The following is an 18,138-nucleotide window of genomic DNA, read 5'->3' on the forward strand; positions in this document are numbered from 1 at the left end:
GCCCATAAGCAGCCAGAATTTCACTTCATTAATTTATATGTTTATGGTTTGTGTGTTTGTATGTAGGGCATGCACGTATGCACGTGTGTGTGGAGGCCAGAGGTCAGTCATGGGTGTTGTTTTTCAGGCACTGCCCACCTCGTTTTTTTTTCTGAGATGGGATTTCTCAGTGTGGCAGGGGATTCACCGAGTTTGATAGGCTTAGACTGGCTAACGAGCTCCAGGGATTCACCTGTCTTTGTCTCCCCAGTAGCAGGCTGCCAAGCATGTGTCACCATGCCTGGCTCTCCTATCTGGGGACCGAACTCAGGTCTTCGTTTGCACAAGCACTTTACTGACTGAGTCCTCTCACAGCCCTGTTAGCAGAATTTTAGGAGTAAATAGAGGTAATATAGGAGAGACCGTGTGTGTGTGTGTGTGTGTGTGTGTGTGTGTGTGTACGTGTGTGCGCGCGCACACACACGCGTGCTATTCTAAGTGGTTGCATTGTTTGGAGATGTTAATTTCCTTAGCCTTTTATTTTTTAATGCTTTGTGTTTATTTTATTTCGCTGGTATTTCATCTGCATGTATGTCTGCGTGAGAGCGTCAGATCCCCTGGAATTGGAATTACAGTCAGATATGAGCCACCATGTGGGTGCCGGGAATTGAATTCTGGTTCTCTGGAAGAGCAGACAGTGCTCTTAACCTCTCAGCTATCTCTCCAGCCCCTCGTTAGTGTTTTATTAAGTTAAATATGCACTTGAAATTTATGAGAGAAGTTCTATTTTGACATCAAAGCCAACCATAGATTGTTATTTCCTTCTTAGAAATCACAACAAAAGCCAGATAACCTATTTTTAAAAAATCACTCTATATTTTGGATCTGACCAAAGACTCAGCCACAAGATGAGGGAAATGATATTTTGGAGCACTTGGTCCAGTTTTGGAGAGAGATGGGACACACAGGAGGCTTTACCCTTGATAGGATCTGGGAGAGATGTTTCAAACAAGGCGTAGGAAGGACTCAGTTGACCACCCTATGTGGGCACGCTTCTGCTTGGAGGGCTGAGAGTCCTTGTCTTCGAGAGCATCTGTGCATACCCGGGTCCTCTCCATAAACCTTAACCAACTGCCTACAAGACTGTTAAGAGAAGATCTCAGAAGACTCTAGGGAGCCTGCTTGAGAGAGAGAGAGAGAGAGAGAGAGAGAGAGAGAGAGAGAGAGAGAGAGAGAGAGGGAGAGAGAGGCTTCCAGTGATGGCAGGGAGAGGCCAAGAAAGACTGAAGACCCAGCAATGAATCTGTTGCTTGCTTGGACACTTTCTGCCCCTTTCTGAAGTAAGCAAGAGCTGTTGTACACAGCTGGGAAAGATAAACCTCCACCCTCACAGGCCAGGTGAACACCTTGGCTCTACAAGAGGTGGGGAATAAGACTCCATGCCTGTGGGAGGACAACAGGAGAGAGTCTGTGGCCCCAAGAGCCCAGACCCACGTCAAGCTGGGGTCTGCTACCCCCACAGAACAGGGAATCCAGCAAAAGCCACCTTCAGCCAACACGGAAACAGAGGCAGCGACACGGTGGCAACGCTCCTCTCTGAGCCTCAGATTCCCCGGGCCTGTTGCCGATCCCACAGAGAGCTTCTACCCTCAGCCCGAGACTAAGCAGCAAAAGCAGGGTAGCCTACCGCCGAGTATGCTTGTCTGCTGCTGTTTCTGCTTCTGTAGAAACACCACGGGTGGGGTCTTTACCAATCAATCATATCAGGGGTGGGCTTTTAATTAATCATACCAGGAGTGGGGCTTTCAAGTAATAGCACCAAATTATCAAGGTCTGAAACCATATCCAAAAAGTAACCTTTAAGCCTTTAAAGCCATTTATCTTTGTGCTTTGTCACAGTCCCAGAAAACTGGCTGACACAACTTCAGCTTGAGGGCTGAGGATGTGGCTTTACTTGTGCAAAATTAAAAGCCATCTACTTTTAAACATTGATTTTTTTTTAAAGAAGAGAGAGGCCAGGAAAATGGTTTTAGCAGTAAGCTATGTATCTTGCAGAGAGTTTCATGTAGGACAATATTATCCACTACTTTGCCCGTGGCCATGACAGAATACCCCCACAAAAAGCAACTTTGGAGAGAAAGGGATCTTTTTAGCTCACAGAGGGGACCACCACGGCACGGCAGCAGGAGTGTGAGGCTGGCCTTCCATGCAGGAAGCATCCTGATCCCATTTCATCTGCAAACAGGAAGCAGAGCAAGGGCAGGGAGTGGAAGCAGCCATAACCTTCCCCACAGTGCCACCGGGGAGACCAAATGTTCAAACACATGACCCTATGCCAGGCATTTCAAATCTGAAACACTCAAAGACTAAACGGATATTCAAGCTGCCTGTTACATCCCCTCGATAACCAGCAAACTATTTTAAAGGTACTGGTTGAATGCAGATGTAGAGGTGTACCCCTGTAATTCCAGAACTTTCGGGGGTAGGGATGGAAAGATCAGAAGTTCGGGGTCATTCTTGACTATATAGTAAGTTGGAGTCCAGCCTGGGCTACATGAGATCTTTATCTCTCTTTCTCCCCACCCTCTGCCCTGCCACGACAGATACACAGAAGGCAGATGTGTTTTGAAATGGCAAAGACAGACCTTGCATAATAGTCACTAGACAGAAAAAGGAACTGTCAGGAGAGCTATGACATCCAGACAACAGCAATTTTTCATAGTTCAGGTGTTAAAAAAATACATACTAGAGCCTGGAGAGGTGGCTCAGTGGTTAAGAACACTCACTGCTCTTGCAGAGGCCCTGAGCCCAGTCCCCAGCACCCATGTGACTGTCCATAGCCTCTTGCAACTCCAGTTCCCAGAGTTGACGCCCTCTTTTGACCTCTGAGGGTCCTTGTACTGACACATGCACAATTAAGAACAAATGATAAGTATTTTAAAATACACCATAAAATACATAAATGAGGAGTGTGGATTTAAGCAAAAACCTATGGAGACGTCTATACTGGGAGGTGGGGACTTGGTGTCTCACAAGCTAATCTACACCTTCATACGGGATGTAACGACAAGATTGACGGGATCAGAGGCAAGACTGACGTTTTGTTATTAAATCTGATAATGAGCAATGGGATGGGAATTTTTCTAAACATTCCTGTTGTATCAAGTCTCCAAGCCCTCATATGAGCCTCCCATGCATGCGCTCCTATAGTTTGTTTTGCAGGTCAGGAAACTGAGGCACAGAGACATCATGGAAATTATTTGAGGTCACGCAGCTGGGACAGGAGCTGGAATGCCCACCCACCCAGGCTGTATATAGCTGGGAACCGATGAGCAGACCGCCTCAGGCATTTCGTGTCCTCACTGAGTAACAGGTAGAAGAGTCCAAAGATGAGCTGCCTCAGAAACACAAACATTGTCGGCAAAAGACACATTCTGGTGATTACAGGGGACACAAAGAAGGAAAATCTTCCCAGTTAAAAGGCAAGCTCGAAACCCGGCAGTCATGGTTGCGGGGAAACAGCCCGAGTGGCACACAGAAATCTTCCAGAGGAGAAGAAAGTGGGGGGACTGGCATTCAAGCCCCCAGACACACACAGTGGAAGGGAAGACTGATCCCTACAAATTGTCCTCTGACCTCAGGCTCCCCACACTACACAAATAAAACGTGATACAAGAACCGTAAGGAACTGCCTTGCATTTTATTATTTTATTTTTATGTGTGTGTCTCTGTGTGTGTTTGCTTACAGGTATTCCTGTGTACCGTGGGTGTGCCTGGTGCCTGTGGAAGTCAGAAGAGGGTATCAGAGCTCCTGGAACTAGAGATAAAGACGGTTATTAGCCGCCATGTGGGTGCTAGGAATTGAACTCCCGTCCTCTGGAAGAACAGCCAGTGCTCTTAACCACTGAGCAACCTCTCCAGCTCCATGTGAAAAAAATTTTTTTAAAAAAGGAACAGAATCCAGGGTTAGCATGGCTAAGATAAGATCACTGTGTAATGATGTGTAGTGGGCTGATTTTGTATGTACATCTAAATATAAAACTGCAAGGGCAAAGAACTCACACACGTGAAATAAAAATAAATAAGTCAGCCGGGCGGTGGTGGCGCACGCCTTTAATCCCAGCACTCGGGAGGCAGACGCAGGCGGATCTCTGTGAGTTCGAGGCCGGGCTGGACCGATAGCCTCCAAAACAATACAGAGAAACCCTGTCTCGAAAAACCAAAAAAAAAAAAAAAAAAAAAGATGAAGTGGAGCATGACAGACGCCACCTCACGTTGATCTCTGACCTCCACATCTGAACACACAGGGCCTGCACACACACACACACACACACACACACACACACACAAGAGGGGAAAGAGATACAGTGACAGAGAGACAGACAGACACAGACACACATAGAGATAGATAGATAGATAGAGAGAGGAGAGAGAGAGAGAGAGAGAGAGAGAGAGAGAGAGCTACAATGATGTAGAAAACTCATGTTCCCCTGAGGTTGCATGATCAGCTGACTGAGGAGGTGACCTATGTGGGGAGTGGGTGTGGTGTGGCCAAGGAAACCTGTCCTGAGAGTCAACATGAAGCTGCCCCAAATGGAAACATCCCAAGACACCCGATGGAGGCAAACATGTTCTCAAAGGGAAACTCTCTCCACTTACATCACACAGAAGGCCAGAGACAAAGGCCGTGTGGATATGAATCTGTGTTTACGAAAAGAAGGTATCCACACATTAGGAAGAACAAAGAGCAGAGCCGGGAGGAGTTCAGATATGGGGGGCTGAGGGGTGCCCCCGTGGCCTGTTTGGATGACAAAACAAGGTGGGTGTGGCACGCTCCAGTTCTAAGCTAACGCACCGAGTGGCCTGTGTGCCTTTTGTGCGTCCTCTAGGATTTCTGCTCTCCAGGAGAGGAACATGACTAGCCAGGTTGCTGTACCTAGATGAGGTTCCCCCGACACAGAGGTGGTTTGGATCAACTTGACCTCAGCCAAGGACATGTGCTGGGTAATTGTTTTGGGCACTTGGATGTTGGGCTGTTTTGCGGGTATGTAAATGACACAGAGCATAATATACACCTTTGAAATACTCCAAAGAGATGAAATAATTGACAACAAACAAGGAGAAGTTAAAAACCATTTTGAAAAAGAATCAGCTGTAAATGCTAGAAACAAAACCATCTAGGACAGTGAGAAGGTTCAGTGGGTCAAAGTGTTTGTGCGAACCCGGGGACCTACAGTAGAAAGAAACGACTCCTGCAAGTTGTTCTTGTCCTATGTGGCATGAATCTGACTGCACTCACATATGCCTCTCCTCTCTCTCTCTCTCTCACACACACACAAATAACAAAGACAATAATAAACATTTTAAAAAGGAAAATATGTAGCTGTTGAAGTTTATAACCAATTGCAAACCCAGAATGGCCGGATTCAACCCAGCTGAAGAGAGACTTAGTGGGCTTCAACGAGGCTCCGTGGAGCTTACCAGGAGTGCAGGGCAAAGCCAGGGACAGAAACATTCACAGAAAAATTGAGCATCAGAAAAAGTGAGCCCATAAGCAGCCAGAATTTCACTTCATTAATTTATATGTTTATGGTTTGTGTGTTTGTATGTAGGGCATGCACGTATGCACGTGTGTGTGGAGGCCAGAGGTCAGTCATGGGTGTTGTTTTTCAGGCACTGCCCACCTCGTTTTTTTTTCTGAGATGGGATTTCTCAGTGTGGCAGGGGATTCACCGAGTTTGATAGGCTTAGACTGGCTAACGAGCTCCAGGGATTCACCTGTCTTTGTCTCCCCAGTAGCAGGCTGCCAAGCATGTGTCACCATGCCTGGCTCTCCTATCTGGGGACCGAACTCAGGTCTTCGTTTGCACAAGCACTTTACTGACTGAGTCCTCTCACAGCCCTGTTAGCAGAATTTTAGGAGTAAATAGAGGTAATATAGGAGAGACCGTGTGTGTGTGTGTGTGTGTGTGTGTGTGTGTGTACGTGTGTGCGCGCGCACACACACGCGTGCTATTCTAAGTGGTTGCATTGTTTGGAGATGTTAATTTCCTTAGCCTTTTATTTTTTAATGCTTTGTGTTTATTTTATTTCGCTGGTATTTCATCTGCATGTATGTCTGCGTGAGAGCGTCAGATCCCCTGGAATTGGAATTACAGTCAGATATGAGCCACCATGTGGGTGCCGGGAATTGAATTCTGGTTCTCTGGAAGAGCAGACAGTGCTCTTAACCTCTCAGCTATCTCTCCAGCCCCTCGTTAGTGTTTTATTAAGTTAAATATGCACTTGAAATTTATGAGAGAAGTTCTATTTTGACATCAAAGCCAACCATAGATTGTTATTTCCTTCTTAGAAATCACAACAAAAGCCAGATAACCTATTTTTAAAAAATCACTCTATATTTTGGATCTGACCAAAGACTCAGCCACAAGATGAGGGAAATGATATTTTGGAGCACTTGGTCCAGTTTTGGAGAGAGATGGGACACACAGGAGGCTTTACCCTTGATAGGATCTGGGAGAGATGTTTCAAACAAGGCGTAGGAAGGACTCAGTTGACCACCCTATGTGGGCACGCTTCTGCTTGGAGGGCTGAGAGTCCTTGTCTTCGAGAGCATCTGTGCATACCCGGGTCCTCTCCATAAACCTTAACCAACTGCCTACAAGACTGTTAAGAGAAGATCTCAGAAGACTCTAGGGAGCCTGCTTGAGAGAGAGAGAGAGAGAGAGAGAGAGAGAGAGAGAGAGAGAGAGAGAGAGAGAGAGAGAGAGAGAGAGAGAGAGAGGGAGAGAGAGGCTTCCAGTGATGGCAGGGAGAGGCCAAGAAAGACTGAAGACCCAGCAATGAATCTGTTGCTTGCTTGGACACTTTCTGCCCCTTTCTGAAGTAAGCAAGAGCTGTTGTACACAGCTGGGAAAGATAAACCTCCACCCTCACAGGCCAGGTGAACACCTTGGCTCTACAAGAGGTGGGGAATAAGACTCCATGCCTGTGGGAGGACAACAGGAGAGAGTCTGTGGCCCCAAGAGCCCAGACCCACGTCAAGCTGGGGTCTGCTACCCCCACAGAACAGGGAATCCAGCAAAAGCCACCTTCAGCCAACACGGAAACAGAGGCAGCGACACGGTGGCAACGCTCCTCTCTGAGCCTCAGATTCCCCGGGCCTGTTGCCGATCCCACAGAGAGCTTCTACCCTCAGCCCGAGACTAAGCAGCAAAAGCAGGGTAGCCTACCGCCGAGTATGCTTGTCTGCTGCTGTTTCTGCTTCTGTAGAAACACCACGGGTGGGGTCTTTACCAATCAATCATATCAGGGGTGGGCTTTTAATTAATCATACCAGGAGTGGGGCTTTCAAGTAATAGCACCAAATTATCAAGGTCTGAAACCATATCCAAAAAGTAACCTTTAAGCCTTTAAAGCCATTTATCTTTGTGCTTTGTCACAGTCCCAGAAAACTGGCTGACACAACTTCAGCTTGAGGGCTGAGGATGTGGCTTTACTTGTGCAAAATTAAAAGCCATCTACTTTTAAACATTGATTTTTTTTTAAAGAAGAGAGAGGCCAGGAAAATGGTTTTAGCAGTAAGCTATGTATCTTGCAGAGAGTTTCATGTAGGACAATATTATCCACTACTTTGCCCGTGGCCATGACAGAATACCCCCACAAAAAGCAACTTTGGAGAGAAAGGGATCTTTTTAGCTCACAGAGGGGACCACCACGGCACGGCAGCAGGAGTGTGAGGCTGGCCTTCCATGCAGGAAGCATCCTGATCCCATTTCATCTGCAAACAGGAAGCAGAGCAAGGGCAGGGAGTGGAAGCAGCCATAACCTTCCCCACAGTGCCACCGGGGAGACCAAATGTTCAAACACATGACCCTATGCCAGGCATTTCAAATCTGAAACACTCAAAGACTAAACGGATATTCAAGCTGCCTGTTACATCCCCTCGATAACCAGCAAACTATTTTAAAGGTACTGGTTGAATGCAGATGTAGAGGTGTACCCCTGTAATTCCAGAACTTTCGGGGTAGGGATGGAAAGATCAGAAGTTCGGGGTCATTCTTGACTATATAGTAAGTTGGAGTCCAGCCTGGGCTACATGAGATCTTTATCTCTCTTTCTCCCCACCCTCTGCCCTGCCACGACAGATACACAGAAGGCAGATGTGTTTTGAAATGGCAAAGACAGACCTTGCATAATAGTCACTAGACAGAAAAAGGAACTGTCAGGAGAGCTATGACATCCAGACAACAGCAATTTTTCATAGTTCAGGTGTTAAAAAAATACAGACTAGAGCCTGGAGAGGTGGCTCAGTGGTTAAGAACACTCACTGCTCTTGCAGAGGCCCTGAGCCCAGTCCCCAGCACCCATGTGACTGTCCATAGCCTCTTGCAACTCCAGTTCCCAGAGTTGACGCCCTCTTTTGACCTCTGAGGGTCCTTGTACTGACACATGCACAATTAAGAACAAATGATAAGTATTTTAAAATACACCATAAAATACATAAATGACGAGTGTGGATTTAAGCAAAAACCTATGGAGACGTCTATACTGGGAGGTGGGGACTTGGTGTCTCACAAGCTAATCTACACCTTCATACGGGATGTAACGACAAGATTGACGGGATCAGAGGCAAGACTGACGTTTTGTTATTAAATCTGATAATGAGCAATGGGATGGGAATTTTTCTAAACATTCCTGTTGTATCAAGTCTCCAAGCCCTCATATGAGCCTCCCATGCATGCGCTCCTATAGTTTGTTTTGCAGGTCAGGAAACTGAGGCACAGAGACATCATGGAAATTATTTGAGGTCACGCAGCTGGGACAGGAGCTGGAATGCCCACCCACCCAGGCTGTATATAGCTGGGAACCGATGAGCAGACCGCCTCAGGCATTTCGTGTCCTCACTGAGTAACAGGTAGAAGAGTCCAAAGATGAGCTGCCTCAGAAACACAAACATTGTCGGCAAAAGACACATTCTGGTGATTACAGGGGACACAAAGAAGGAAAATCTTCCCAGTTAAAAGGCAAGCTCGAAACCCGGCAGTCATGGTTGCGGGGAAACAGCCCGAGTGGCACACAGAAATCTTCCAGAGGAGAAGAAAGTGGGGGACTGGCATTCAAGCCCCCAGACACACACAGTGGAAGGGAAGACTGATCCCTACAAATTGTCCTCTGACCTCAGGCTCCCCACACTACACAAATAAAACGTGATACAAGAACCGTAAGGAACTGCCTTGCATTTTATTATTTTATTTTTATGTGTGTGTCTCTGTGTGTGTTTGCTTACAGGTATTCCTGTGTACCGTGGGTGTGCCTGGTGCCTGTGGAAGTCAGAAGAGGGTATCAGAGCTCCTGGAACTAGAGATAAAGACGGTTATTAGCCGCCATGTGGGTGCTAGGAATTGAACTCCCGTCCTCTGGAAGAACAGCCAGTGCTCTTAACCACTGAGCAACCTCTCCAGCTCCATGTGAAAAAAATTTTTTTAAAAAAGGAACAGAATCCAGGGTTAGCATGGCTAAGATAAGATCACTGTGTAATGATGTGTAGTGGGCTGATTTTGTATGTACATCTAAATATAAAACTGCAAGGGCAAAGAACTCACACACGTGAAATAAAAATAAATAAGTCAGCCGGGCGGTGGTGGCGCACGCCTTTAATCCCAGCACTCGGGAGGCAGACGCAGGCGGATCTCTGTGAGTTCGAGGCCGGGCTGGACCGATAGCCTCCAAAACAATACAGAGAAACCCTGTCTCGAAAAACCAATAAATAAATAAATAAGTCATATATACAATTGCATAAGTTTATGAAAACTAAGTTTGTAGTTATGGCTTTTTTTTTGATGGAGAGTGTTTGAGGGAAACACATTAGAGCCCTTTTTTGGAGATGATTTTATTATTTTATTTTATGTGTATGGGTGCTTTGTCTTTGTGTATGTCTGTGCATCGTATGTGCATCCCAATGCCTATGGAAGCCAGAAGAGAGGGTCAGGTTACCTAGAACTGGAGTTGGAGAAAGTTGTGAGCTGCCACGTGGGTGCCGGGAATTAAGCCTGGGTCCTTTGGAAGAGTAGTCAGTGCTCTCAACTGCCGAGCCATCTCCATCCCCTTATGGCTAAATTTATGTTTATGTGATAATATTAAATTGCTGAGATAAATTAACCCTTGATAGTATGTCAGGAATTTGACAAGTCTCTAATGTAAGAATTTCACAGTCGCCAGGCGTTGGTAGCACACGCCTTTAATCCCAGCACTCAGGAGGCAGAGGCAGGCGGATCTCTGTGAGTTCAAGACCACCCTGGTCTACAAGAGCTGGTTCCAGGACAGCCTCCAAAGCCACAGAGTAGCCCTGTCTCGAAAAACAAACAAACAAAACAAAGCAAAAAATAGAGAATTTCACACTCCTTTTAATAACTATCTGGAAGATCAAGAGAATGAAGGAAGCAAAAATTATAGGGGCCTTCATTGAACTCACAGGCACCTATGGACACTGTCACTCTGCAGGTAGGGATGGGCATAGCCCTTGAGTGTGTCTGGCCTATTTTACAATTCTTACTTGGCCTAAGTGATGGGGGATGTCCTTCTGTGTGCTGTGAATATATTTTTCTCTTATTGGTTGATAAATAAATGCCGATTAGCCAGTAGCTAGGCAGGAAGCATAGGCGGGGCTATCAGACGAGGGGAATTCTGGGAGGAAGAAAGGAGAGGAGTTGGGAGGGAGACGCCATGTAGCTACCCGGAAGATGCGATGTCCTGGCATTCTCCAGTAAGCAAGACCATGCGAAGATACACATATTCATAGAAATGGGTTAACAACTAAGAGAGAGAGTTAGCCAGTAAGAAGCCTGAGCCATCAGCCAAACAGTTTATAATTAATATAAGCCTCGTGTGTTTACTTGGGACTAAATGACTGTGGGAGGGGGTGGGACAGAAACTTTGTCTACACCTAAGGCTGGTATAATGGTTAGCGTTATCAACTTGACAGGATCCAGAATCCCCGGGGACAAGGGTTTCTTGTGTGTGTGCTTGTGGGGAACTATATTGACTAAGTGAGATGTGACGGGCTGCCCACTGTGGGTGGGACCATTCCCTAGGGAGGGTATCTCAGGACTGTAGAGACGAAGACAATGAGTTGAGCAACGCAGCATTCATTGCTCTCCTCTGATGTCCTCAAGGATCCCGCACCTCGACTTCCCCAAATACTTTCTTTCTTACTTTGCCCTTTTCAGGGTGTTTTATCACAACAGCAGAAACATTCCTAAGAAGGCTACCCTCAGGCAAGTGACAGAAATCTCAAGCAGACCACCTCCAACTGAGTTTCTGACAACTGTGCAACTGACCCAGAGGTCAGTAAAATTTATGGATATAGAAACTAAAGAGTAAACAGCAGCTCAACGAATCAGAAATAATAATAATAATCGTCTAAACAGAAACAAGAAAAATATTTAAAAATGGATAATATAAATCCACCCAGCTGCCTAATCCTGACTGAAGTCCTGGGCTGCAGCCCAGGTTGGATGTGGGGTCATTCCAGTAGTCCAGGAGCTTTGGAGGAGGAGGAGGAGGAGGAGGAGGAGGAGGAGGAGGAGGAGGAAGTAAAGATTGTGGGGCCCTAGTGGAGCCCAGGAGACCTTGGCTGTCCCAGAAGTCATACTATTTGAAGGGTGAAGGGAGAGCCAGGCAGGGAGAAGACAGACAGAGCCACAGAAGAGAAGGAGACCTCCCCCTCCCCACCTTCTACCTCAGGGGCTGGCGGTGGGGCCATGAGACCTGTTCTCTGGAGGTCTCAAAAATCAGGTGTTTTGGGACCAATGAACCTCAAAAAGAGTCCCTGAGGCCTTGGGCTCTACTGGGCATGTGGACCCTGTCATTCCTGCTAACCCTTACATGACTACCTAGGGGGCAGAGACCACAGTGGCCACTGGGTGAAAGTAACATTCTACACGGGCCCTTGAAGGCAGCCCTGGGTGAGGCAGAACCCACTTGTGTTTCCCAGATGTCCCTCATCAGGCATTCGCTGGGGGAGCATTCAGGCTCCATGCCCTGGCGTTAGACCCAGACCAAGGTGAGCGCATCGCTTACAGACACAGCAGGAGCGGAGGAGTGAACCTTCCTTCCTCCTGCGTGTTTATCCCCCGCCCCTGTCTCAGAAGGGATGAAGGGCTTTGAGGATGCCGGAATGCTGGGCGTCTAGGTGCCCCATCCAAAGGGAGCACCCTAGCCCTACTTGTGGTCCTTTAGGAAGAGGTCGGAGAGTGTAAAACAGCTCCTGAGACACCCGAGGTCTACCCAAAGGGCAGCCCTAGCCACACCCCCCCCCACCTTCTTGGGTCCTCAGGCTAGCCCCCTCCTCCAAACTTGCAAGAAGCAAGAGCCTGTATCAGGAGCCAGCAGGTCATCCTGACTGGCACCAGGTGAGACAGCTGGAGGGACAGACCCCTTAGCTCAGGGGCTTGGGCTCCCGCTGCTGGACCACCTGGGAACTGCAGCAGTCGCTACGCCTGGCTGTGTTGCCGACTAGAAGGGGGCTGGCCCGGTGGGGCGGGGGGACCTGTCTGCTGTCTGCAGCATCCTAGAGTCCGGCCGAGGCAGAGGGGGCGGAGGCAGAGCCCGCAGCAGCAGCTGCGCCAGCAAGCCAGGACAGAGCTTTCTGGATGGGGTCGCTGGGTCCGTGCAGGTCAGTGTCCCTTCCGTGGCACCTCTGGAGTCAGCAGCACGGCCCTAGGAGCGGACAGGGGGCCCTGGCAGAGCCCTCTGCCCCACTCTGCAAGGCTGGTTCCTCGCAGGGGTACGCAAGCCCTGGGCGGGGGTGGGTAGGGGGAAGGTAAAGGGGCAGGATGTCCTTACTCACCTCTGCTGTAGAGGACACCCAGGGCCATTAGGGCTCCCAGCAGCAGGAGCAGCAGCAGCAGCAGCCCCCCCTCCAGGAAGCCTGACAGCTTCTTTCCAGACCGGTCTGCTTTCTCCACCATCCCCACTGGGCTCTCCGACTTTCCCATCAGCCGGTTCTGGGTGGAAAGCACACAGCTGAGCACCCCAGGTCAGGGGCAGGAGAGACAGCTGGAGCTTGAATGCCCTGGCCACACTGGAACTGGTGCTTTGGGGATGCTGTGTCCTGGTCTCTGCCCTTAAAGCTGCAAACTGTGCCCCGAGTGCCCTGGTCTTGGGGTTCGCAGGGGTCTCTGAGTGCTCAGGGAACCCCTGTGTAGAAGGGAGACCTGGCCATCAGCTCATGATGACCATTGTGTCTCCAAGTCAGTGTCTCTATTGTTCCATTGACTGACATGGCAGGGACTACCTAGTCCTGGAGCTACTCTGCTCATGGCCTGGTGTTTGCATGCTGGACCCAGGAGGTTCAGCCTGGATATCCACTGGCCTCTGCAGGGGAGCCTGCTTTGGGCTGCCTATGCCCAAGAGTTCCTGGAGTTATGGGCCTGGAAGCTGGATCAGGGATGCTGCTGGGAAGGCGACTCAGGCCCTGAACTCCTGGCCTGTCTTTCCACTGTTCCTGTTGCAATCCAGGAGTTTCAGGGGTTGTGGGAATTAGAAGGGTGAGAACATGTGTGGGGACCAAGCAGGGCAAGAGGGAGTCAGCAGCTTGAAGCCCCTCCCCATTATCCATCGGGCTGTGAGCAGATCTGGTCTATCACCTTCATCACCATGTCACTATGGGGAAGACTTTTTTTTCTGAGTCACCACAAGATGGACAGTAGTGGAGGACACACAAAGTGAGTGGCAGGTTGCTGCTGTGACCAGGACAGGTGGCTGGGTAGGGATGGCTGCGGGACAGGCACAGGTGACCGACAACGTTCCTGGGTTGGTGGGTGCTCCTATGAGTCTCCTGGGGCTCTTGGTGCCTCTGCTTATACATCATCTTCCAAATGGCCTAGTCTGGCAGTCCTCACTAAGTTGGCATGGCTGTTTCTGACATGGTACAGAGCCATGGCCCTGGGCCCCACTTCCTGATTCTCGGCTGTCAGTTAACTGTTCCCTCTTTGTCTCTTGGTGCTCACAAAACCAGCACTTCTGATACACCCTCTGGGTTGCTCAGACCATGGCTGCCTGCTGGTCCTTTGCATACCCACAGGACCTCTGCTTTCCTCCAGACGGTCCCATTGCCAGGTTGTTGAGGACTTCTGTTCCTTTAAGTTCTGCGGGTGTCGGACCCCTGGCTCCTTCCTACTGCCCCTAGTTTGCTCCAGGCTGTCCATCTGCTTGAGTGGCAGCCAAGACCTACTGAGGGCGTGTCCCCTTTTCCATCCCCTTAGTGGGGAAAGTCAGAAGTCCACTGTCCTCTCAGGACATTATGGGCCTGCCACTTTCCAATGTGACCTCCCCCCACCCCTCTCCCCCTATCTTCTCAAGCCAATCTCCAGGTTCCCTAACTAAGGGGGGAGGGGAGTAAATGGAGCCTGAAACATGGGCTTCCCCGTCCCGGCTTTCAAGCAACCTTAGCTCCTGTTCTCTTATCCTAACACACAGTTCTGTAGACCCAAATGTTCTTATTCATGTCATACTTGCGAGAACACCAGCTCCCCCAGGGCTGGGGCCCCTGCGTCTTCATGTGGGGACATCCACAGCGCCAGTTGAAAAAGCGAGTGAATGAGTAAATGAAGGAGTGTGTGTGTCAACCCTGCAGGGCAGCCTGGGGCTGGGCCTGGCCTTCGCAGCTCACGTTCCAGCCAACCTGTTGTGACTCCGAATGCATTAGCTAATTCTCGGCTGCATTCTGCTGGCTCACATCATTCTGTCCTGCTAACTTCATGTCCTGCTAACACGGCACACACACACACACACACACACACACACACACACACACACACACACACACACAAAAGCACATGGCCAGGTGGTCTGGGGTAGGTGAGGCATGTCTGTGCTAGGCAAGAGAGAGAAGTCAGTGCGGCCAGGCCCTGAAGTGGGTTTCCATCTCCCTGGAGATGTTCCAGGAGACCCTCTGGGTTGTCATGATGAGGGGCTGGGGGCCTTCCAGGTAGGAAATGGATCAAAGGAGCTACCCAACCAGGCGTGCGTGGTGGAATGCTGAAACAGCGTGTGCCTCCAGAGGAAACGTCGGGGTTCTCAGAGGGTGCCATGACAAAGCTTAGGTGTCAAGTGTGTTGTGCATGCCTGGAATCCCAGCACTTGGGAGGCTGAGATGGGGGTGCTAGAGATGGGTGGACTGCTGTGAACTCAAGGCCAGCCTGGGTTACAGAGCGAGGACTGTCTCCAAAACAAAACAAAAAATAAACCGAACCCAAACAACAACACAAAACAAGATACCACCCAGTGAAGCAGCTGGGCAGAGGCCTCTCAGTGAGCCTTACCTAGTGATCTCAGGAGCCGTAGCCACCACAGGGCAGATCCTTAAAGGCTGGGTTAGGGTGTCTCAGAGCTGGGGTGAGCTGGCCAAGGTGGGCTTTCGGTGGAGTAGAGCAGCGGTCAGGCCGATCTGGCTGTGAGGTCACACGGTGCTGGCTTCTAGCTCACCTTTGTGATGGCATGAGCTCCTTGGAGATGGGACATACTCAGGCATTCCATGGCTTTAGTGTGGGGGAGGGGCAGGCGTGCTTTCTGGTACAGGGACCCTGTTGAAGGAGTGTTCCGACCCCCCTATCTCCCTCTCATTTCTGTCTCTTGACTCTAGTCCAAAGGGACCCAGGGACTACCGAGAAGGAAAACCGATGCTTATTTGGCCTGAGGTGTTGGCAGGGTTTCCGCTGCAGGCTGATATGAGTGGCCCTTCCTCTGGGGTTCTTCCCTACAGTCTCTGGGGTGTGTTTGAGGGATGGTTATGGAGGACTTGCCAACATAAGGGAGGCCCTGCCCATGGTGATGGACCGACATAGTATTACAAAGGTTTCTCGCTCAAGACGATAGTAAGAGATTGGACTGCTTCCCAGAGCCTGTGGGGAAACTGTGAAGTTCAGACTCCAACCCAGAGCCAGGAAGGGAGCCTGGCTAGGGACCTGGAAGACGGCTTTGGGCTCAGGGGCTGTCTTTCCAGATCTTCAAATATGAGCCAGGAACATGCTTAAAGAAGTGGTAGGGGCTCTAAACAAGGCATTGACTTCAGGCTGTCTGGGTGGCCCATGGACAAGTGCTCCCAGCCTCCAAGGGCATCTGGGCAGGGCTGGACAGCAGAGCTAGGGTCCCATGAAAACAATCTCTTAATGGGGCTGTTGGCAACGTTGGGTTTGTGCTCTGATGGCTTCAGAGAGTGCCCCATGGCCTTGGGGGGGGGGGCAGTCTCCACCTGCTGCTCAGAGCTGGGCTCAGGCCCTAGGTCCATCGCTTGGAATTTTGGGTGGAATTAGTGGTTGCTTTTCTTTTTGGTATGAACAAGTGTCTAGCAAAAGCCATTTAAGCCGGGGGGGGGGGTTTGGGGATGAACACTGGTGCTAAACTCACTTTTTTTCCTTTTTATTCAGTCCAGGACCCCGGCTCATGGGATGGCACCACCTACATCCAGGGTGGCTCTTCCCTTGTTAGTTGAACCTTTTTGGAAATACTCTTGGAAACACACCCAGAGGTGCATCTTCTGTGTGATTCCAAATCCTGGCAAGTTGATGCTGACTGACTAACACAGAAGGACCTTGTCATAAAAACAAATGTTCGGCCGATGCCGGGAAGGTGTGGCCAAGCTTCACCTGCCAAGGGGCTGGGTAGGGTGAGCAGAGGAGGGGGGGCAGCTGACTGGTCTGATAGGTGCTTCAGGACACAGCAGTACCTCATTCACGCGTTAGCTTTACCCCCAGTTACACTAACAACTTCCTAATAACCAATAGCTCTCCAGACAAACTGGTGTTACGGAAATCTCTGGTAAGGCTTCTTGCCTTCTTTGCGGACGTCTCCTACCGCCTACCCAAGTAGACAGGCTGACCAGTTAGCCTCAGGGGCCTCATGCCTCTGGCTCCCCCAGAATTGAGATTACAGGTGTATGACACTGTGGCCTGGCGTTTTATCTCCCCAGTTCTGGGGATTGAACCCAGGTCCTTGGGCTTGTTAAAATAAGCACTTTACTGCTGATGTGGGATGTCCCCTTCTGTGTGCTACGAATATGTGTTGCCTTTAATGGTTGATAAATAAAGCTGATGTGACCAGTGGTCAGGCAGACTATAGCTAGGCAGAAGATCTAAACAGAGTTATGGAGAAAAAGAAGGCAAGGCCAGGGAAATGCCGCGTAGTTGCCGAAGCGGTAAGATGCCAGAGTATTACCGGTAAGCCACAGCCTCGTGGCAATACACAGATTCATAGAAATGGGTTAATTTATAAGAGAGCTATCCAGTAACATGTCTGAGACATTGGGCAAACAATCATAATTTAATGTTAGCCTCTGAGGGGCTGGAGAGATGGCTCAGAGGTTAAGAGCACTGACCGCTCTGCCAGAGGCCCTGAGTTCAAGTCCCAGCAACCACATGGCGGCTCACAACCATCTATAATGAGATTTGGCGCCCTCTTCTGGTATGCAGGAACACATGCCAGAACACTGTATACATAATAAAATCTTAAAAAAATAATATTAGCCTCTGAGTGATTATAAGCGGCTGCACAGACCCCGAGAAACTGGTCCAGTGGGATCGGATGAGACAGAGAAAAACAAACATTCGGCTGCAATCTGCTCAGTCCCCCTTACTGAGTTCTTATGAGACAATTAGAACATTGAACAGGAATGGGCACATCTGGGATGGGCTGAGGTAAGAACTCAGGGGACTCAGCCTTTCAAATGCCCACCCCCCCCAACCAGGGCCATGTGGGGACACTAGCCATTCTCATTTGAAAACCTCATGGTAAGTCAGCACTAAAAGACCTGGCTTTAGACCCTTAGCCAGGTCAAAAGCCAGGTTTTAGGAACCCGAGTGTGACTGAAGACCAAGATGGGCCTCGAGGCTGTGGTTCATACACCGCGACGCCTCCAGGAGTCCCGGGAAAGCCGGCAGGAGCAGAGTCTAGGGTGGCAGCCAACCGGATTGGGGTGGTTGTGTGCACACAGATCCCGATGGGAACTCTGTTGTTTTAGATCAGAAGTGACTTGTGGTTTGCCAGGTGCAGTGAAAGCTGGACTCCAGGGACCATAGTAAACCAGAGACGCTGGAACCACACAAGGGCTGGACACCTGCCCTTGGGTTTTTATCAGTCCAGCCAAGCATGGGGGATTGT

At 49.5% G+C, this 18,138-nt stretch overlaps 1 protein-coding gene across 2 annotated transcripts in view; it reads right to left on the reverse strand.

The window, feature by feature from the left end:
- Positions 1–15,444, reverse strand: part of Mmel1 (membrane metalloendopeptidase like 1) — a 34,596-nt gene extending 19,152 nt beyond the window's left edge. For both annotated transcript variants that reach the window (XM_005079251.4, XM_040735049.1), the window contains exons 1-2: positions 15,306–15,444; positions 12,830–12,986 (exon numbers count right to left, since the gene is read on the reverse strand). In XM_005079251.4, the coding sequence (XP_005079308.2) occupies positions 12,830–12,977 (148 nt within the window). In that variant the 5' untranslated portion in view covers positions 12,978–12,986; positions 15,306–15,444. The remainder of the gene's footprint in view (positions 1–12,829; positions 12,987–15,305) is intronic.
- Between the last annotated feature and the right edge of the window lie 2,694 nt (positions 15,445–18,138).

The sequence above is a fragment of the Mesocricetus auratus genome, unplaced genomic scaffold (genome assembly GCF_017639785.1).
Source record: "Mesocricetus auratus isolate SY011 unplaced genomic scaffold, BCM_Maur_2.0 Super-Scaffold_100042, whole genome shotgun sequence".
Taxonomy (NCBI): Eukaryota; Metazoa; Chordata; class Mammalia; order Rodentia; family Cricetidae; genus Mesocricetus; species Mesocricetus auratus.